Source organism: Scyliorhinus canicula, chromosome 13 (assembly GCF_902713615.1).
Source record: "Scyliorhinus canicula chromosome 13, sScyCan1.1, whole genome shotgun sequence".
Classification (NCBI taxonomy): Eukaryota; Metazoa; Chordata; class Chondrichthyes; order Carcharhiniformes; family Scyliorhinidae; genus Scyliorhinus; species Scyliorhinus canicula.
In genome coordinates this window covers 151,659,264-151,681,972 of record NC_052158.1, presented here as the reverse complement: position 1 = coordinate 151,681,972, position 22,709 = coordinate 151,659,264, and the positions used below count along the sequence as shown (strand labels likewise).

The window sequence follows — 22,709 nt, the reverse complement described above, 5'->3', positions numbered from 1 at the left end:
ATGTAAGCCTACTTGTGACAATAAAGATTATTATTATTAGAGTCATCAGATACAGTCTTCCTCACTGAGATTCAGGTAAGAGAATTGCTCCCTTGACAATCTCAGCCGATACGTCCTCTGTTGAGAGTCCTCCTCTCTTTTATCCTTCCAATAACAATAATAATCGCTTATTGTCTCAAGTAGGCTTCAATAAAGTTACTGTGAAAAGCCCCTCGGCGCCACATTCCTGCGCCTGTTCGGGGAGGCCGGTACAGGAATTGAACCCGCACTGCTGGCCTTGTTCTGCATTGCAAGCCAGCTATTTAGCCCACTGTGCTAAACCAGCCCCTTCTTCCTCTTCCACCAGCTTCTCCGATCTTATATTATCTCTGTATATTCTCCCTGCCATCCCCACATGGGGAATGTATAAAATGCCATCCATATCTGGGAGCATGTGATTTATGTAAAATTCTTGAGATCATGATGCAATCCTACTGCACTTTCCACACCGCTGCCTGGAGATATTTGTAGGAATCACTAAACATGCCACCAACGCAGCAAACTCCAGTAGAAGTCAATCAGCACCCTGAAAGAAGTTGAAGATTCCCTTTCAGTAGCAGTGGCAGAGGGGGTGGTCGGGTTGCTGAACACATGTTCAGCTCTGTTACCTGAAACACTGAACTCCACAACGGCAACATTGATGTCACATCAGTATCATAAGCTGATTGTCACTGTGAGCTGCCCACTCTCCATACCTCTGGTACATGCTTCCTGCTAATGCCCTCATCAAATATTCCCAGGAGTGACTAGCACAAGAAACGCGAACAAGCACCAGGGATCCCATCTTGGAGCCAAAACAGCATTTCTAGCACCAAAATAACTCTACGTGAGAGTCGCAGTTTTTGTCATCATCTCTTATAATCAATGATGTGGTCAACAAAATAATACTTTTTCAGTACCTTGGTGTCAGATTAGCCTTCGTGCGGGATTTTCTGGGTAGTCTCGCTGCTGGGATTATCGGTCCCGTCGATGGCGAGTCGCTGACACTGGTTCCCCGACGGCGGGGGGTGTGAACAACTGGGAAACCCCGTTCAATGTGGCGGGATGTAAAGGTCCCAGTGCCGGCCAATGGCGGGCTGACGCTAGTGCCCCATAACCGGTTTCTGTGCACATTTAAAATCTTTTGTGCATGCGTTTCTATGTGATCTGAGAGGATTAACTTCTCTGGTAAACAGTATTTGAAATGTTCTGTTACTAGTAGCACACAGGATAAAAGAGCGCGAGGAGAGCGGCGAGGACACAGTGAGCACGAGGAGAGCGGCGGAGACACAGCTGCCGGAGAAGCGGCCTTCAGATTTTCGGCGGGGGTAGTGGCCTGGGGTCTGTCCAGAAGAGTGACATCAGAGCAAAGCAGTGACCTGATTGGCTGGTAAGGAAAGTGCTCCAATTAGCCGTAGCTGGGAGAAATTAAACTCTTCATGTGTTGGTAAGTATTGGGATTGGTAAGTAAAATCTTTATTCCTTTCACTTATTCATTATTTGATATTATATTTGTACTCAGTTAAGGTAAAGTGTAAAAATGGCAGGAGATCCCAGACCCGTGTTATGCTCCTCATTCTCAATCTGGGAGTTCAGGGACGCGGCCGATGCCTCTGACTCCTTCATGTGTGGGAAGTGTGTCCAGCTCCAGCTCCTGTTAGACTGCATGACGGCTCTGGAACTGCGGATGGACTCACTTTGGAGCATCTGTGATGCTGAGGAGGTCGTGGATAGCACGTTCAGTGAGATGGTCAACCACAGGTTAGGATTGGTGAGGGAGATAGGGAATGGGTGACCAAAAGGCAGAGAAAGAGCAGGAAGGCAGTGCAGGTGTCCCCTGCGGTCATCTCCATCCAAAACAGGTATACCGTTTTGGATACTGTTGGGGAAGATGACTCACCAGGGGAAGGCAGTAGTAGCCAGGCTCATGGCACCGTGGTTGGCTCTGCTGCACAGAAGGGCGGAAAAAAAAACTGGCAGGGCTATAGTCATAGGGGATTCAATTGTAAGGGTAGTAGACAGGCATTTCTGTGGTCGAAAACGAGACACCCGAATGGTATGTTGCTTCCCGGGTGCACGGGTCAGGGATGTCTCAGATCGGCTGCAGGACATACTGTAGGGGGAGGGTGAAGAGCCAGTTGTCGTGGTGCATATAGGCACCAACGATATAGGTAAAAAACAGGATGAGGTCCTACAATTAGAATTTAGGGAGTTAGGAGATAAGTTAAAAAGTAGGACCTCAAAGGTAGTAATCTCAGGATTGCTACCAGTGCCACGAGACAGTCAGAGTAGAAATTCAAGAATAGTCAGAATGAATACGTGGCTTGAGAGATGGTGCAGGAGGGAGGGGTTCAGATTTTTGGGACATTGGAACCGGTTCTGGGGGCGGTGGGACCATTACAAATCGGCAGTCTACACCTGGGCAGGACTGGAACAAATGTCCTAGGGGGTGCTTTTGCTAACACTGTTGGGGAGGTTTTAAACTAATGTGGCAGGGGAATGGGAAACAGATTAGGAAGTTAGAGGTCAGTAAAGAGGCAGCAACTAAAGCCAGTAAGGTACTAGATAATAATCTCAATGTGACTAAGGGGAAGAGTAGACAGGGAAGAGATGATGAATGCAAATGGACAGATAGTCTGAGGTGCATTTGTTTTAATGCGAAAAGTGTAGCAGGTAAGGCAGATGAATTTAGGGCTTGGATTAGTACCTGGGAATATGATGTTATTGGTATTACTGAGACTTGGTTGAGGGAAGGGCAAGACTGGCAACTAAATATCCCAGGGTATAGATGCTTCAGGAGGGATAGAGAGGGAGGTAAAAGGGGTGGAGGAGTTGCATTACTGGTTAGAGTTGATATCACAGCTGTGATTAAGGAGGGCACGATGGAGGATTCGAGCACTGAGGCAATATGGGTAGAGCTAAGAAATAGGAAGGGTGCAGTAACATTGTTGGGACTTTACTACAGGCCTCCTAAAAGCAAGCGTGAATTAGAGGTACAAATATGTAGACAGATAATAGAAAAATGTAGGAGCAATAGGGTGGTCGTGATGGGAGATTTTAACTTCCCCAACATTGAATGGGACTCTTGTAGTATGGGAGGTGTAGATGGAGCAGAATTTGTAAGGAGCATCCAGGAGAGTTTTTTAGAGCAGTATGTAAATAGTCCAACTCAGGAAGGGGCCATACTGGACCTGGTATTGGGGAATGATCTCGGCCAGGTGGTTGAAGTTTCAGTCGGTGATTACTTTGGGAATAGCGATCACAATTCCGTAAGTTTTAGAATACTCATGGACAAAGACGAGAGTGGTCCTAAAGGAAGAGTGCTGAATTGGGGAAAGGTCAAGTATAACAAAATTCAGCAGGAGCTAGGGAATGTGGATTGGAAGCAGCTGATTAAGGGTAAATCCACATTTGAAATGTGGGAGTCTTTTAAGGAACGGTTGATTACAGTGCAGGACAGACATGTCCCTGTGAAAATGAGGGATAGAAATGGCAAGATTAGGGAACCATTGATGACGAGTGGAATTGTGAGACAAGCTAAGATGAAAAAGGAAGCATACATAAGATCTAGGTGACTTAAAACTGATGAAGCTTTGGAGGAATATCGGGAAAGTAGGACAAATCTCAAACGCGCAATAAAGAGGGCTAAAAAGAGTCATAGAACATAGAACATAGAACATAGAACAGTACAGCACAGAACAGGCCCTTCGGCCCTCAATGTTGTGCCGAGCCATGATCACCCTACTCAAACCCACATATCCACCCTATACCCGTAACCCAACAACCCCCCCCTTAACCTTACTTTTATTAGGACACTACGGGCAATTTAGCATGGCCAATCCACCTAACCCGCACATCTTTGGACTGTGGGAGGAAACCGGAGCACCCGGAGGAAACCCACGCACACAGGGGGAGGACGTGCAGACTCCACACAGACAGTGACCCAGCCGGGAATCGAACCTGGGACCCTGGAGTTGTGAAGCATTTATGCTAACCACCATGCTACCCTGCTGCCCCCAAAGTCATGAAATATCTTTGGCTAACAGGGTTAAGGAAAATCCCAAAGCCTTTTTTTGTATATAAGGAGCAAGAGGGTAACTAGAGAAAGGATTGGCCCACTCAAAGACAAAAGAGGGAATTTATGCATGGAGTCAGAGGAAATGGATGAGATTCTTAATGAGTACTTTGCATCGGTATTCACCAAGGAGAGGGACATGACGGATGTTGAGGCTGGGGATGAATGTTTAAATACTCTAGGTCAAGTCGGCATAAGGAAGGGGGAAGTTTTGGGTATTCTTAAAGTCATTAAGGTGGACAAGTCCCCAGGTCCGGATGGGATCTATCCCAGGTTACTGAGGGAAGCGAGGGACGAAATAGCTGGGGCCTTAACAGATATCTTTGCAGCATCCTTGAGCACGGGTGAGGTCCCGGAGGACTAGAGAATTGCTAATGTTGTCCCTTTGTTTAAGAATGGTAGCAGGGATAATCCAGGGAATTATAGACCTGTGAGCTTGGCATCAGTGGTAGGCAAACTGTTGGAGAAGATACTGAGGGATAGGATCTATTCATATTTGGAAGAAAATCGACTTATCAGTGATACGCAGCATGGTTTTGTGCAGGGAAGGTCATGTCTTACAAACCTAATAGAATTATTTGAGGAAGTGACAAAGTTAATTGATGAGGGAAGGGCTGTTGATGTCATATGCATGGACTTCAGTCAGGCATTTGATAAAGTTTCCCATGGCAGGTTGATGGAAAGAGTGAAGTCGTATGGAGTTCAGGGTGTACTAGCTAGATGGATAAAGAACTGGCTGGGCAACAGGAGACAGATAGTAGTGGTGGAAGGGAGTGTCTCAAAATGGAGAAAAGTGACTAGTGGTGTTCCACAGGGATCCGTGCTCGGACTACTGTTGTTTGTGACATACATAAATGACCTGGAGGAAGGTATAGGTGGTCTGATTAGCAAGTTTGCAGATGATGCTAAGATTGGTGGAGTTGCAGATAGTGAGGAGGACTGTCAGAGAATACAGCAAAATATAGATAGATTGGAGAGTTGGGCAGAGAAATGGCAGATGGAGTTCAATCCAGGCAAATGCGAGGTGATGCATTTTGGAAGATCTAATTCAAGAGCGGACTATACGGTCAATGGAGGAGTCCTGGGGAAAATTGATGTACAGAGAGATCTGTGAGTTCAGGTCCATTGTACCCTGAAGGTGGCAACGCAGGTCGATAGAGTGGTCAAGGAGGCATACAGCATGCTTGCCTTCATTGGACGGGGTATTGAGTACAAGAGTCGGCAGGTCATGTTACAGTTGTATATGACTTTGGTTAGGCCACATTTGGAATACTGCGTGCAGTTCTGGTCACCACATTACCAGAAGGATGTGGATGCTTTAGAGAGGGTGCAGAGGAGGTTCACCAGGATGTTGCCTGGTATGGAGTGTGCTAGCTATGGAGAGTGCTTGCTATGAAGAAAGGTTGAGTAGATAAGGATTGTTTTCGTTGGAAAGACGGAGGTTGAGGGTGGACCTGATTGCGGTCTACAAAATTATGAGAGGTATGTACAGGGTGGATAGCAACAAGCTTTTTCCAAGAGTGGGGGTGTCAATTACAAGGAGTCACGATTTCAAGGTGCGAGGGGGAAAGTTTAAGGGAGATGTGCATGAGAAGTTTTTTACGCAGAGGGTGGTGGGTGCCTGGAATGCTTTGCCAGCGGAGGTGGTAGCGGCGGGCACGATAGTATCATTTAAGATGCATCTAGACAGATATATGAACGGGTGGGGAACAGAGGGGAGTAGATCCTTGAAAAATAGGCGACAGGTTTAGATAAAGGATCTGGATCGGCGCAGGCTGGGAGGGAGGGCCGAAGGGCCTGTTCCTGTGCTGTAATTTTCTTTGTTTTTTGTTCTTTGTTTGTTCTTTGCTCGAGTAAAGAATTGCTTTAAATTCGGGACATTGTGCGCCCTCGACAAAACCTCTTGTTTTGTCACACCTTCACTTCTATTCTTCTCAACTGCTTTGTAGACCTAAAAACATAATTGTTGGCATTGTGCCCATTGAGATACTACATTGGATTGTTCTGTCAATTGTACACGTTATATCATAGAAGTGCCCACATGTTTTATTTTTAAAATTTTAATTCAGTGGAATTGAATTATTGTGCAGAGCTATTGAACAAAAATTAAGAGTTAGTTTCGAATTTAAAAACATTGCAGTTTTCACAACTTCAGGATATCCCAAAGCACGTTCCACAAATTATGGGTGGGATTCTCCGGTTGCATAGCCGCGCGTTCCTTAGCGGCGCGCTGTTCGCTGGCAGTGGGATTCCCGCTGCTTGTCAATGGGATTTCTCACTGAAGCCAGCCCACAATGCGGGCAAGGGTGCGTTGCTGTCGGTAACACAGAATTCCAACAGCCGGAGAATTCCAGACTATGGCCGCGATTCTCCGCCGGCGTGGTTCTCCGTTTTGCTGGCGCCCGGGGGTTTTCCGACGGCGTGGGGCTGCCCCACAATAGGAAACCCCATTGATCGGCTGGCAGGCGGAACGGAGAATCCCGCCGGCCGGTCGGGGGACAGATGTGACGCGGCGAGGCGGAGATTCCAGACCAATGTCTTTTAAAATTTGGACACTGTTGTAATGTCGGAAACACAGCAGCCAATTTTCACACTTCAAGCTCCCACTAACAGCAATATGATAACGATTAGATAAATTGTTTTAGCGATGTTAGTTGAAGGATGACTATTGTTCAGGACACAGTTTAAATAGAATTGTTAAAGGGATGGCTCAGCAAGCACTCACATGTGTATATTAATGTTTATTTGCACTCATAAATTTTCCAAGGAATCTTTTCTATGGTCCAACAATTACAATATACGAAAGTGATAAATACTAACTTTAGCATTGCAATAAAAGCCATGACCCTTGCATGCTTTGCTTTTGGACTGGCCAAAGATTATTAACCTTCCAGCATTCACAATGTGTTCGCGGGTGGCCTGCCCATTAAATGTTTCTTGGTGTTCAGTGCCGGTTTCAATAGAATGATATAAACCTTTGGAGCAAATATACAGCTAAGCAAAACAAAACTGGAAGACAATATTGCAAATATCGCCACAGCTACTGTGTCCTTTACAGAGTTGATGTAAACTGGAATGAAAGTTATCCAAATGGAACACAATTGTTTGCTTTGACACTCGGAGTATTCTTGTAACGGTAGAAAACAGCAGTAACAGCCATTGATATACAAGCACCGGATATGGACAATGCCATTAATATGATCCCCATGGTGTCTCCAAATGACAAAAATTCAATTTCCTTGAGGACGCATTTGTCTCTTTCTAGGTTTGGCCAGTAATCTAAGTGGCATGCCAGGCAATCCACTGAATCTGCAGGAAACAACACAGAATATCTTTCCAACAAATTTCCAAGACAAATCTATCTATTTTTATCAAACCGGATCATAAATAGGGCACACAGAACCTGCCCAAAACACTTAATTCCTTTCATGGCTTTTGATAATGCTTTCTAAGAACTTATAAATTTCTACTCCATGTTTCCTATTCAACAGTCAGAGGTGAAGTATAGAATCTTATGACACAGGAAGAGGCCATTCAGCCCATCCTACCTATATTGAGTAGGATTGGAAACCATTTCCTCAAGTTTTAACTGACTGTTTAACACCCCAATGCTCAGTTGAAAGATTTCAGACATCCCACAAATTGTCAGTTTTGAGTTGGTTTGTTCCCCAATTGATCAATGATGACTTAAACTGGACAAAAATCATCGGATGGGATTGCTGAACCTATTTGTGGGTTTGGGATACTCAGCTTGTACCCAAAATTCTATCAACCCAAAGTTTTTCTGCTGAAGTATTTTAGTTACATGGAGAGATTAGCAAAACTAGGATTGTCCTCTTTATAATTATAATGCTATCTCAAACTATCTGTTCAACCAATATCAGCCACGTTTGCTGTCCCAGGATTAGCAATTGCAGCAGCATGATTTGAGTGTTGGATAGGAGTTGTGTCAGCCTTGCACACTCACGCCCAAGAATGGATTTTAAACTCATATCTCATAATTTAGAAGCAAAAGTGCTCCGAATTTAGCCAACCTGAATGTTGCTTAAAAATACAGAACTATGCTGCACAGAAGGCTACTCAGTCCATTATTCTTGCACCAGCTCAGTCCCACTGCCCATCCCCTCTTCATTGCCCTGTAATTGTGACAGGGCAACGTGTACCCTGACACTCCCCCTGGCACCTGGGCACCTTGGCAGTGCCACCTGGGCACACTGCCAGTGCCTGTCTGGCAATGCCGGAGTGCCTGGGCAGCATTACCAGGGTGCCAGGCTAGCAGTGCTCAGTTGGTAGTGCCAGGGTGCCCGGTTGGAACTGCCAGGGGCGGAGGGGGGGGGGGGATGTGACCTTTCCACATGGAGAGCAGGTGTAAGGGTGTTCCCAGGGGCTTCCCCTAGGTTGAGGGAGGAGGGGAGGAGGGGTTCAATAAAGAAAGGGGAGGTGGAAATCGGGGCAGCCGGTCAAACTGGCGCCCACAAGCTTCAGCCCACCAGCAGGAAATCCCTCTAAGTGCAGCCTCAGCAGAGAGAATCTGCCTGAGGCCAAAATAAAAGCGCTGTTGAATAGCAGGGTGTTTCCAGGTGCTGCAGTCACCGAGACGCAAGACGTTAAACGCAATCGCGCCAAATTCCGTGTCTCTAATTATTTACTCCATTTTGGATAGTTTGCAATATTCTTCAGTAAAATAGAAAACAAAAGGAAAAATTGCAAATGCAAGAAATCTTTAATAAGAATAATAATCATGGAAATATGTTATAGTTGTGAGAGTACAGATAGGTTACAATGTATTGTGTGTGCAGAATTTATAGATATGATCAGTGGCCACCAGTGGTCAGAGGTTTATTGCTATTCTGATGCAGTGTTTTCACTGAGTTCGGCTACTTTTGAGCAGGAAAAAAACAGACCTTCAGAAACGTCAGATCGCTTTCCACTCAATTATACATTTGCTTCTCATGTCCAATGAACTTAAATTCCTATTCCTTGATTCAGTCACACTGAAACCAAAGAAGAAAACAAGGAAAGAAGGCTCTCAAAGTAAACATACTTTACCAAGTACGTAACAAGCATTAATTATTTACCAAATAATTTGTTCTTCCAAGTCTCCGCTTTTCAACATGTGGCGTAGAAATACAGGGAAAATAATTATTTTATTACTGCTCTCAGCACAATAATTCTCCCAAATAGTCTTCCAGTGGCTCAGACTCACTTGAGCAAAGTTAAACTAACTTCGGTGCCGACAATGGAACACAATAATCAGAAAATGCCGCAGGTGTTGCTAAACCTGAAGTTCATGTGGGATTTCTGTTGTTTTAATTAAGTTTTTGGTTGCTTGTTCAATTGGCAACAAAAAACTCAATATAAGGAATGAAACCTGCCCTGTTTCCAATTACCAGCAGCAGACTTCCTGCCAGCAATAGACCTTACCAGCAACTATTGCAATGTATTTGCTGTGGTGGGTGCTGATTGTTTTGGTGACCTGTATGTTTGCCAAAGAAGATCAAATCTGCAGCCTTCAAGGAAGGTTTAATTTGCCTGAACTCATGCAAAGCGGAGACATCATCATTGGTGGAATTTTTCCCATTCACTACCGAGGAATCCCTCCAAAGACTTCTTACCAAACACAACCAGAGACTCCACGGTGCTTAGAGTGAGTAGAGACTTCTTGATTATTGAGTAGAAGTGGAGGAAGAAGTAGAGATTCAAAGAAATTTCAGGAAGAAATTCCAGAGAGTAAGTCCAAGCTAGGTGAAGGCAGAGAAAGTAAAGGAGTGCATTAAGGTATGTGTCAGAACCTAGAGGGCTGTGAGACAGATCTTGAGCCAAAGGAGATGCTGTTATAAAGGGGAGCTATTTACACTGAGTGTACATTTCAGTTGTCTCTAAAATAATTTCTCGATCAAATCGATAGAAATTCACATCAGGCACAGTAAAATAATGAGCTGCACTATTTATGTATCATTCCATGAATAGACTAGTCACTCCAATACCTTATGCCATTATTTCTTGAGAGTTGGAAATGTGATTATATAAATGCACATACTCAGTATGTCTTTCTGGTGTCATAGTGTATGATAGACCCAGCTATATGAATACTTACGATTACATGACTTTTTCAGGGTCAAAACGTTTTTATTTCCAACAGTTTTAGTCTGAGAGCTTTCCGCTGGGTTCAACTGATGATCTTTGCCATTGAAGAAATTAATAATGACCCATCACTTCTTCCCAATATCACGCTGGGCTACAATATTTATGATTCCTGTGCCACTCCAGCATTGGCTGTTAGAGCAACCCTGACAATTCTTAATGGCCAAGAAGAAAATGTTACACTCGCGGGATGCAATGGAGGCTCTCCGGTGCATGCACTTATTGGCGATTCTGGTTCAACACAATCCATAACAATTGCCAGGACAGCGGGGCTCTTTGGAATACCATTGGTAAGCAGCAAAAAATTTAACATGAAAGTGTTACAAACTTTGTCAGTAGCATGGAGGTCAACTGTAACTGAAATTTCATCCCCTCCCAAATGGCTGTGCATGCTGGGACAACTGATGCTTGAAGATTGAGATTGGTAGTTTTTTGTTAAAGCTGTGGAGCAAAGACAGTTAAATGCACTTGAGGTGCAGATAAATTGAATGCAGAGTAGCTCAGCCCAAATCATTTGAATGGCCTCCTCCTGAGTCCAATGTTCCTCAGTCACTCTGAGCCATTTCAACAAAGAAACATCCAGTTTTGAGCACTTTGTTCTGAGTTACCTAACCTAGGCTTGGGCAGTTCTTTGGGTGCAGCAATAGTCATACAGGCGCTGCGTTAGGAAAATAAATATAGCCCTGAGTTGCATCTCTGAGCCCTGTCAGAAGGGTGGATGAGCTGATGCTCGGAAGGATGGGTATATATATTCAGCTTTGGCGCTCTTCTGAGTCTCATAGCCTGCACATAAACCATGTCAAAGCTCACACAAGCTGAGATGTTGGAGGGAACCTTTCTGATTTGGAATTGTATTATCAGAAGGGTATGTCGGAGAATTTGCGACAAAGAGAGAAAGCAATAGAAATTATGAAATTCGATGCAGGCAATATTCAATCTAAATCAGTTCTACATTCTAAATTTCTCTCACAATATTCTTGCTTGGCATCAACACTCAAAGGGATTCTTAAAATAGAGAGACGAACAAGTCTAAGTACTGCTAAATACATTTGTGCCTTTATGTGCACATGCATTCAGTGACAGGTGAAACAATACCAGTGGAATCTGTATCCAAACCTAACACCGAGAAACAAAACACATGTATTCCCTCTTTGCAGGTTGTCAGGGTTCTATGTGAAATTGTTTTGACGGGTTCTTCGTTTCAGTTCCTGATGCGATTCAACCCACAGTCCAAACTGGCACTTATTGCTGATCTCACTCGTTACCTGGTACCCGACAAAATGGGTCAGTCTGGTTTGGTGTTCTTTAAGGTTTGCGTGATGCTATAATGTTAAGTCAAAGTAGAGAGAGCAGGGGCTGGTTTAGCTCACCTGGCTAAATCGCTGGCTTTTAAAGCAGACCAAGCAGGCCAGCAGCACGGTTCGATTCCCGTGCCAGCCTCCCCGGACAGGCGCCGGAATGTGGCGACTAGGGGCTTTTCACAGTAACTTCATTGAAGCCTACTCGTGACAATAAGAGATTTTCATTTTGCATTAAACTTGGTATCTTGACACTGAGAAAGGCAAAGTTAGTTTATTTCTTCGTGCCAACATCCATCTCATTGATACTTGGAAAAAATTTGAATATCATACATTTTTGGATGGACTATAGCTTACAAATTACTATAATTAATAATAGTGGCCAGGTACTGACAGCATTCTGCACTTTTAGTTCAATGATTCAATGATTAATTCATATGACATTCCTCTCTCCAGTATTCAGAGTTGATTAGGATCTTCATTAAGGTAAGGGCTTGACTGAAAGATGTGATGTGAGAAAAAGTATTTTCACACAACGTGTGGTTCGGGCCTGGAATGCACTGCCTGGAAAAGTGGCGGAGGCAGGTTCAGTTGAGGCATAGCTGGTTATTTGAATAGAAACATTGTGCGGGGATACAGGGAAAAGACAGGGGAATGGCACAAAGTAATGATGCTTGTCTGGAGAGCCGGTGCAGACACAATTGGCCAAATGGCCCCCCTCTATGTATTAACATTTCTGTGTTCCTGTGACATGAGCACATTATTCTTCGTTCGCAAATTCGGCCAAGTGTGCGGCTCATAACTGATCTGAATATGTACATGGGCTAATCTGTGGGCCAGTTTCACATTGTGGCAACAAATTGAAAATCTGCTTCTTCTTGAAGGGACGTTTTGAAGGCTGGTCTACCTGAATGATGAAGGTATTGAACTAAAAATGAAATCTCTTTTTGATGTTTTCACAGATTAGTTATTTTTCAACATGCATGTGCCTGAGCAATAAAAAGGAATTTCCAACCTTTTTCCGAACTATACCCAGCGATTATTTTCAGGTCGCAGCGTTTGTGCAGCTGGTGAAACATTTTGGTTGGACCTGGCTGGCGGCGTTTGGATCTGACGATGATTATGGCCACTTGGGAATTACAGCCTTCGTGGAAGAAGTAACTAAAACTGGAGCCTGCGTGGCTTTCGCTGAATATCTTCCCAAATTTAATGACAAGGGGAAAATCTTGCAACAAGTTGAGCTCATTAAAAACACAAAAGTCAAAGTTATTCTTGTCTTTGCTCCAGAGAGAGACCTGAACTTCTTGGTGGAAGAACTTGTGCGCCAGAATGTCACTGGACTGCAATGGTTAGCGAGTGAAGCCTGGAGCACAGCAGCACTGCTGTCAACTGCAGCCAATTCTGAGATTATGGGTGGGACATTGGGTTTGGCAATTCGTAGGGCCGATATTCCAGGAATTAAACAGTTCCTGGTCAGGCTCCATCCATCCAAGTATCCAGGGAATGAATATGTTAAGCAGCTTTGGGAAGCTGCATTTCACTGCACATGGACATCACACAACGACACAGAGAACGCAAGGCTTGGGCCTTTAAAGCATGTGTGCACTGGGCAAGAAGATTTAAAAGTTGCCCAAAATGCATTCACTGATGAAACACAATTGAGAGTTTCATATAATACTTATCGAGCTGTTTATGCTGTGGCCCATTCCATCCATAATATGTTACAGTGTAAAAAAGGCCAAGGGCCATTTGTCAATAAAACATGCCCAGACATTTCAAAACTCAAACCATGGCAGGTAAGTTGTATTATTCTTGAAAGATTACAGTTTAAATCCACCCCCTGTCAAATCCCACCCTCCCGTCCCCCAGCCGTGTGTTTCTTGGCAGCACGTTGTTCACTGGCAACGGGATTCGCTTTTCCTGCTGCTTCTCCTTGGGATTGCCCATTGAAGTCCATTCCGCGCCACCAGAAAACCCGCAGGCAGGGGGTACACTTCCAGTGGGAAATGAGAATCCCAACGGAGAACACCGGCCTGTTTGAAATCGAAGTTCCATTCAATGTAGCCAGCAATGCTCTGTCACATTACACAGGATTACATCGGATATAGAATACAGAAACCATTCTGCCCAACCGGTCTATGCTGGTGTTTATGCCCCACACCACCTTCCTCATCTAAATCTACCATTGTAAACATCCATTCCCTCACCTGCATATGCCTGTCCAGTTTACCACTCTTTGGGTGAAGAGGTTTCTTTGCAATGCTACCCTGGATTTCTGGTGATTATCCATCATTGATAGCACCCAGTTATACCGATCCCAATGAATATATAATCAGGCGTGCAATTGATTGAGTGTCACAACTAAATGCAATTCAAGTTTGACTGCTGCTTTTCAGAAAAGCAATTGAGAAGGTGAATAACTCTCACAATAAGTTGCAGTCAATTCCATGTATTCACTTTTTGAAATTATTTGTCTATCTGTTGTAGTTTGCTGTAAAGTTGAGGATATACTGCTTTCACAGGTACGGTCAGTTTGGAATCAACCAGTTTCCTAATACCGTAATTACGTTCTTCAGATGGGACGTTAAACCAAAGTGAATCTGCCCTGAACAAAATCTCAGCAGGTCAGCCAGCATCTTATGACCTTTCATCAGTAGGGTCATCGACCTGAAATGTTTACTCTGCCTCTCTCTCACAGGTTGTGGGCATAATTGGTATGGTCAGTATTTGTTTTCCATTCCTAATTCCCCTTAAACTGAACTGGTATACTGGACCATTTCAGAGGGCAGTTAAGAGTCAACGACATTGCTTTAGGTTGGGAGACACATACAGGTCAGAATGGTAGATTTTCTTCCCTGAAGTGACAGAGGTAAACCAGATAAGTTTTCAAAAAATGATAGTTTTATAGCCACCATTAAAATGTATGAATTGACTTTGCATTTCACAGTTTCCATGATGGGAATTGAACACATACCGATCGGGCATTAACCTGGAGCACAAGTCCAGTGACATTGCCACTACATTACCATCTATCCTATGACTTGTGTTTCAAATTTTCAGCTTCCACAGTATATTGCTTTTACATTAGTGTATTATCTAAAGAAAATCATCTGGTCATTTCCCTCGTTAATAGTGGGAGTCCACTGTGCTCAAATTGGCCGCCTTGTTTATTACATTGCAAATCTAGTTACACTCCAAAAGTACATATTGATTACAAAGCCTGTTGAGACATCCTGACCTTGTGGTAGGCACTGTAGAAACGGGAAAGTTTCTTTATCAATTAGAATCTCATTACCATGAGATATTTCAATATCTCTGAAATTAGCAGATTTTCTTTCTCTTAATACTTTCCTTGAAAGTTTAAAATAAATATTCTGCTTGTGTGCCCAAATATAGTACCTTAAGTATGATAGATACATTTGAAAACTTTTAGATTTTCAGGTTAGGTTCCAGACAGATTAATTTACTGATCTGAAACCAATAGCAGTGGGACATGAATAGAAGCAATTAACAGCAATCGAAATACAGACAAAGCTCCATTCGTTAACAAAATGTGGATGAAAGCATCCTCTTCCCAAACCATTAAAAGTCTCCAATATGAGTTTAGTAAATTGCCAGAATCCAGAATAGGACTATCAGACCACTTGTCTTTATTCCAGAATAAAAAACAGGCCGGACTTCAGAATTATGCTGCCATTTTTGAATTTCAATGAAAGAAAGAACCTGCATCGATGCAACACTTGCCAATGAAGCACTATTGAAGTAAAGTCACTTTTGTAATGTAGGGAACACAGGAGCCAGCATGCACAGCAACTTCCCAGAAAGAGTAATGGAATAAATGACCTGAGCATCTCTTTCAGCTTTCTGTTGAGGAATAAATATTGCCACGGTATCAGAATTCACCTGTTCTTATTCAAATCGTGCCATCTGGTTATTTACTTCCACTTGAGAGGTCAGATGCCCATCTGAAAGGTGACACCACAAATGGTGCCACACTCCCTCGACACTTCACTGAAGTGCCAGCTGAGGATATGTGGTCAAGTTCTGGAGTCGGACTTGAACCCATGAACTTGTGACTCAGAGGCTAATATCTATAAGACACATGAAGCCATTCCAAACTCGGGTGTAAATTACAGCATAACCTCAGCTTCATAGTGAATTTAAATTACACAATGTTGGTTTTAAACATAGCAGGCTTCAAAATATAAAATAATTTTCTGTGATTTCTTTGCAAAGGTCCTGCATTACTTAAAGAAGGTGAAATTTACAACTGCATTTGGAGATGAAGTAAGATTCGATGTCAATGGTGATCCTCCAGCAACCTATGATCTCCTGAACTGGCAGCGGGTCCCAAATGGGAATATGAAGTACATTAAAGTTGGCGAGTATGATGCATCTGTCGGTACAGACAACCAACTTGTTATAGAGAAGGAAGGTATAGTGTGGAGTGGGGGAGAAAAAATGGTAAGGCACAATTCTGTAAATACCTTTTCCAGTGCATCCAAAGGTTTGGGTGGCAAAAGTCACCTTAGATGTAAGGATTATGTTCAGCAACAAACTAGTGTTTGCCGCTATAACAATGATAAAGATCAAGGGATAGAGGAGCAAAAGATGTTCACATAGAATAAGAGATAATGATTTTGGAATCTCATCATAATGAGTGGTACCCAATTAGAGAAAAGATTCGAACAATCAGAAAGATATAAAGACAAAAGAAAAAGATTTGGAGATAGTACAGAGTGGATTTGGATCTTGCCTTTGTTCAATATTGTCAATCAGGTAAAAGTGAGTTGACAGCCCATTTTACAACTCTCCCCATTTTAATGGAACTAGCAATTTCAGGTCTTCCAACTCACTACCTCCATTGTGAATCGCACAAAATTGAGATCTTCACCAATGAGAACCAGAAACACAATTAATCTTATCAAAAGATTCATGAAGATAGATAGATGATGGCAAGAGAGGTTTTAATTAATCAGTTCTGGTATTTCTAATACTGCAATATTCTGTGCGGATGGTCTGATTTATTACAAGAACACTTGAAGCTAAGTTATGAACAATTTATTAACTTTAACTGCGGGCAAACTATATACAAGACAACAGATGAAAAACAATAAACTCATGCAAAGCAATCTCTCTCTTCAACTTCCTCCAGCCAGTCTGAGGTCAACTGACTTTAATATTCCCTTATATACTGGTGGGAATCCTAGTGGTCAGTCGGTGAATTACAACACAATCATGACATCAATAAAACCCCTTTCCTTTGAAAGAATAAATGAAACATTATCATCAGTGTAGTTACATGTGATATCATGTATCATGAGTCCATGAGTCTAACAGTATTAATTTTGGACACTGTATCTTATAACTACTTTTGTTTCCCTTTAATGTTTTGCATTTCCTGCAGTATCACTGCATTCTCCTCCTTCTTTGCCAAGTATGGAAGTGTGGTACGCAACCTTCTATTCATGAGTACCTCTGCTGGCGATCTACCATATGACAATGGTGACGCTCTGTAACTCAATTGTGAGAGATATGGATAAGATTGGCTGTCCATTGCTTTCTTCAATAATTGCTTAACAATAGGTACACCTTTTTTGGCTTTTACATTGGCTTGAGGGTACAACGAACGTGACGTCATTGAAATCAAATTTGACTGCGAAGTGTTGCCACTCTTTACAGCTAAAACAAGGACCGTTGTCACTGGCGACGACTTGCGGAATCCCATGTCAAGCAAAAATTGACTTTGTATGCAGTATTACACTGCTTGCCATTATGCTTGACAGTAGCACCACTTTGGGATATTTTGAAAAATAGTCTATGATCACTAAATAATCTTTCCCCCGTAGGTGAAAGAGATCAAGAGCTACTTTCAAGGGCGGCATGGTGGTGCAGTGTTTAACACTGCTGCCGCACAGCTCCGGGGTTCCAGGGTGACTGTCGAGGTTTCACTTTCTCCCCGTGTCTGTGTGGGTTTCCTCTGGATGTTCCAGTTTCCTCCCACTGTCCAAAGATGTGCAGGTTAGGTGGATTGGCCATGCTAAATTGCCCCTTAGTGCCCAAAAGGTTAGATGGTATTATTGGGTTACAGGGTCAGGGTGAAGGAGTGGGCTTAAGTACGGTGCTCTTTCCAAGAATCGGTGCAGACTTGATGGGCCAAATGGCCTCCTTCTGCACTGTAAGTTCTATGATTTTATGGTTGCTGCCATAATGCCCTAGGTAAATCAGATATTTGCATTGGTTTTCTTGTGTGCTTGCAACAATGCGTCTGGCATGTGTCACGACAGCTGACCACCCTTTCAGTATCCTGGTTTATACCTGGCCAGTAAACAGAGCCGCGAGCTCTCCGTTTACATTTTTCAATCCCAAGATGTCCTTCGCGTATCCTCTTACATACATCCTTGCGAAGTGATTGAGGTATGATTATGCTGTTCAAACAAAGTACTACTCCATTAATGATACTGAGTTCAGATCTTATATTTTTGAACTCCATACATTGACCTATGGGCCAATGTGAGTTGATGTTCCTCATAACCTCCTGAAGTGTTCGGTCCTTCCTAGTCTCTTCATGGATCTCATCTAATTTTGCATCTGATACTGGTAGTAGTGTGGAAATAAAATTGACGAGCAGATCAACATCCTCAGTAATCTCACCACCAATACTTTGCATCTGTGCTTATAATAATACATCTGCTAAGGATAAATATCTGCCTGGCATGTAGATGAGATTGAAGTCATAGCATTGAGATTTATTTTTGATGATGTTAACCAAAAGACGATGATCTGTCTTAACTGTGAAAGTTGGAAGTCCATAGACATAGTCGTGGAATATCTCCAAGCCTGCAAATAAACCCAGGCATTCTTTTTTGATTTGAGTGTTACTCTGCTCTGTTGTCATCATGGACCGTGATGCATACACGACTGGTTTCCAATCATCATGCTTGAGTTGCAGAAGAACTGTACCCAGGCCATCTTTGGATACGTCTGTTGACACACCAAACTGCTTAGATGGCTCAAATAATGTGAGAACTGCCGTGGTGGTCAGTGAAGTCTTGAACTTCTTCCACTCTTGCTCATGTTGCTCAGTCCAAGTGAAATCCGTTGTCTTGTGCAGGGGATCACGGAGATGTGTTGTTTTTACTGTCAGTCTGTGAATTACAACACAATGACATCACTACAAATACTGTGATTCATTTGTAATGTTAAAATGACTGAAATCTTCATCATAGAACAGTGAAAGCTATTCTGTATCAATGTACCAGTCATCAGTTTATTTTTGTACACGTGGCAGATAATCAAACAAATTTCATAATTTTCTCAAGGTCAAACAAACCTTGGGCGGCATTCTCCCCTACCCGGCGTGACGGAGGGTGCCGGCGTAGGGGAGTAGCGCCAACCACTCAGGGGTCGGGCCTCCCCAAAGGTGGGGAATTCTCCCCACCTTTGGGGGCCAGCCCCGCGCCGGAGCGGTTTTCACAAGAAGACTGGCGCAAAAAACCGGCGCCCCCGGCAGCGGGGCTGGCCGAAAGGCTTTCGCTGCGCGATGTGGGGTTCTCTTCCGCTTCCGCCATGGCGGACGCGGAAGGAGAAAGAGTGCCGCCAGGGCACTGGCCCGGAGTCTGAGCGGGGGGCCCCGATCGCGGGCAAGGCCACCGTGGGGTCACCCCCCGGGGTTCGATCGCCCCCCGCCCCCCCAGGACCCCGGGGGCCCGCTCGCGCCGCTGATCCCACCGTTCCAGAGGTGGTTCAAACCTCGGTGGCGGGAGATGCCTCCCAGCGGCGGGACTTCGGCACATCCGGGATGGAGATTCCTGCCGTCGCCACTTCCCGGGTGGCGGAGAATCTCTGCCACGGCGGGGGCGGGATTTTAGGCGGCACCAGGCGATTCTCCGACCCTGCTGGAGGTCGGAGAATTTCGCCCCTTATCTGTAATCCTGCATAAAATAGACGTAATAAAATTTAAACGTATTTTTCATTTCCCATCCAGGTCATTGAGGCAAAGTGTAGTGTATCTTGTCTGCCTGGAACAAGAAAAGGAGCCAGAACAGGGGAGCCAATTTGTTGTTATGATTGTATACCCTGTGCTGAAGGTGAAATTAGTAATGAAATTGGTGCGTATATCTATCTATCTATCTGTCTATCTGTCTGTCTTTGTCTGCCTTTTGTCTGCCTTTGTCTCTGTCTCTGTCTCTGTCTATCCTGACTTGTCTGCCCACAAACATATCTGTGGACTTTGAGGACAAGCAATATGTTAATTGGTTTTGTGATGTGTCTATTTAGATCGGTGGTGTTGTCGACTCAAAAGGCTACTCTTTAGCAGCGAGATAAGAATTTAATAGTCAAGCCTTTATAAAAAAGTACGTAGGTTAAATTGCTCTGGGGAAAATATGGCACAAAGGACCAGAGCAAATTGGCAATCTGTTTTACACACCACCTAACTTACTTTCCCATGCATGGTAGCACAGTGGGCAGCATTGTTGTTTCACAGCTCCAGGGTCCCAGGTTTGATTCCCGGCTTGGGCCGCTGTCTGTGTAGAGACTGCATGTCCTCCCTGTGTCTGCGTGGGTTTCCTCCAGGTGCTCCGGTTTCCTCCCACAAATCCTGAAAGACCTGCTGTTAGGTAATTATGTATTTAGGTAATTTGGACATTCTGAAATCTCCCTATAAAACGTACTCGAACAGAGGCTGGAATGTGGTGACTTGGGGCTTTTCGCAATAACCTAATTTCAGTGTAAATGTAAGCCTACTTGTGACAATAAAGATTATTATTATTATTGTCAAGTTCAATGCTTCATAAGAACATAAGAAAAAGAAACAGGAGTTGGCCGTACAGCCCCTTGAATCTACGCCACCATTCAATAAGATCATGGTTGATCTTTAATCTAAGCTTCACTTTCCCATCCAATTTCAATGTCCCTCAATCCTAGAGTGTCAAAAATCCCTTGCTCTCAGCCTTGAATATACTCATCAACAGCATCCCCAACTTCCTAGGGGAGGGAACTTCGGCAAAATACTCCGAAGACTCTTAACTCTCGCACAGATAATATCACCTCAGATCCTTGAGTTTTATGAAAAGAGGACAGGAAATATTTGTATTTTATGCTGCAGAATGTAGGTGAAAATTATCTTTTGATGCCAGTTTATAGATATTTCCAGATCATAGAATCTTACAGCAGAGAACAAGGACAGTAAGCTTATTGTGTTTGTGCAGGCAGTTTGAAGAGTTATCTAACTGGTTACACATTCCTGCACTATCGGCAAAGTACTACAATTTCCTCCCCCCACCCCCGGTCAAGTATTTACCCAACTCCCTTTGGAAGTTCCTATTGAATCTAAATCCATCATCATTTCAGACAGTGCATTCCAGATCATGATATACTGCCATATTAAAAACAAAATCCCTCTTATGCTTTTTGTCAAGCCCTTAAATTTGCATCTGTTGAGTAGTTCTTACTCCCCGTGGGAACAGGCTCTCCTTCCTAACTCTACCAATACCTAACACCTCTATTGCATCTCCTCCTGAAATGTCTGCTTGAAGGTGAGCAATCCTAGTTTTGCTAACTGTAACTAACATACTTTAGCAGATAAGCCTGTACTTTGCGTTGATGACATTGGGGTACCAGCTGAGTATTCCAAACCCACAAATAGGTTCAGCAATCCGATCCGATGATTTTTGAGCAGTTTGTCACAATTGATCAATGGGGAACAAACCAACTCAAAACTGACAAGTTCTGTGTGTCCTATTTTTGATCCGTTTTGATAAATATAGATAGATTTGTCTTGGACATTTGTTCGAAAAATATTCTGTGTCGTTTCCTACAGATGCAGTGGATTGCCTGGCGTGCCACTTAGATTACTGGCCAAACCTAGAAAGAGACAAATGCATCCTCAAGGAAATTGAATTTTTGTCATTTGGAGGCACCATGGGGATCGTATTAACAGCATTGTCCATATCCGGTGCTTGTATATCAATGGCTGTTATTGTTGTTTTCTACCGTTACAAGAATACTCCTATTGTCAAAGCAAACAATTCTGAATTAAGCTTCCTTCTTTTATTTTCATTGGTACTCTGCTTTCTCTGCTCTCTTCTCTTCATCGGTCAACCAACGATCTGGTCCTGCATGTTGCGACATACAGCATTCGCTATTGTGTTTGTCCTTTGCATTTCTTGTATCCTTGGGAAAACAATCATGGTGTTAATGGCATTCAATGCAAGGCTTCCAAACAATGATGTGGGCAAATGGTTTGGCCCTCTGCAGCGAAGGCTTTCTATATTTTCCCTGCCCTCAATTCAAGTTGTGATATGTATTCTTTGGTTGACCTTATCACCCCCATATCCTGCCAAAAATTTTCAACATCAAAGTGCAACCATTATATTAGAATGTGATGTGGGGTCAGCAACAGCCTTTTATTCCATGTTGGGCTACATCGGCTTACTATCTGTCATGTGCTTCATTCTTGCATTTCTAGCGCGTGCGTTGCCAGATAGCTTCAACGAAGCAAAGTTCATCACCTTCAGCATGCTGATTTTCTGTGCCGTTTGGATAACTTTCATTCCAGTTTACATCAACTCTGGAAAGGACACAGTAGCTGTGGAGATATTTGCAATATTGTCTTCCAGTTTTGGTTTGCTTAGCTGTATATTTGCTCCAAAGGTTTATATCATTCTATTGAAACCGGAACTGAACACCAAGAAAAATCTAATGGGCAGGCCACCCGCGAACACATTGTGAATGCTGGAAGGTTAATAATCTTTGGCCAGTCCAAAAACAAAGTATGCAAGGGTCATGGCTTTTATTGCAATGCTAAAATTAGTTTTTGTCACTTTTGTATATTGTAATGTTTGTACCATAGAAAAGGTTCCTTGGAAAATTTATGAGTGCAAATAAACATTAATATACACATGTGAGTGCTTGCTGAGCCATCCCTTTAACAATTCTATTTAAACTGTGTCCTGAACAATAGTCATCCTTTAACTAACATCACTAAAACAGTTTATCTAATCGTTATCATGTTGCTGTTAGTGGGAGCTTGAAGTGTGAAAATTGGCTGCTGTGTTTCCGACATTACAACAGTGTCCGAATTTTAACAAACATTGGTCTGGAATCTCGGCCTCGCTGCGTCACATCTGTCCCCCGACCGGCCGGCGGGATTCTCCATTCCGCCAGCCGAT

At 43.4% G+C, this 22,709-nt stretch overlaps 2 protein-coding genes across 3 annotated transcripts in view; one reads left to right on the top strand and one right to left on the bottom strand.

The window, feature by feature from the left end:
• The window catches only part of LOC119976104 (extracellular calcium-sensing receptor-like), a 28,614-nt gene extending 27,287 nt beyond the window's left edge, over positions 1-1,327 (bottom strand). The window contains exon 1 of the mRNA XM_038816274.1: positions 939-1,327. The gene's annotated coding sequence lies outside the window, so the exon portion shown is untranslated. The remainder of the gene's footprint in view (positions 1-938) is intronic.
• Positions 1,255-22,399, top strand: LOC119976105 (extracellular calcium-sensing receptor-like). Of its 2 annotated transcripts, none has more exons than XM_038816276.1 (6): positions 1,255-1,408; positions 10,236-10,527; positions 12,498-13,331; positions 15,772-15,999; positions 19,523-19,646; positions 21,359-22,399. In XM_038816276.1, the coding sequence occupies exons 2-6, from the start codon at positions 10,270-10,272 to the stop codon at positions 22,267-22,269; spliced, it is 2,355 nt and encodes a 784-aa protein (XP_038672204.1). In that variant the 5' UTR covers positions 1,255-1,408; positions 10,236-10,269; the 3' UTR covers positions 22,270-22,399. The 2 variants fall into 2 exon arrangements, with proteins under 2 accessions (XP_038672204.1, XP_038672203.1); XM_038816275.1 differs by lacking the exon at positions 1,255-1,408 and adding an exon at positions 9,088-9,145.
• The last annotated feature ends 310 nt before the right edge of the window (positions 22,400-22,709 follow it).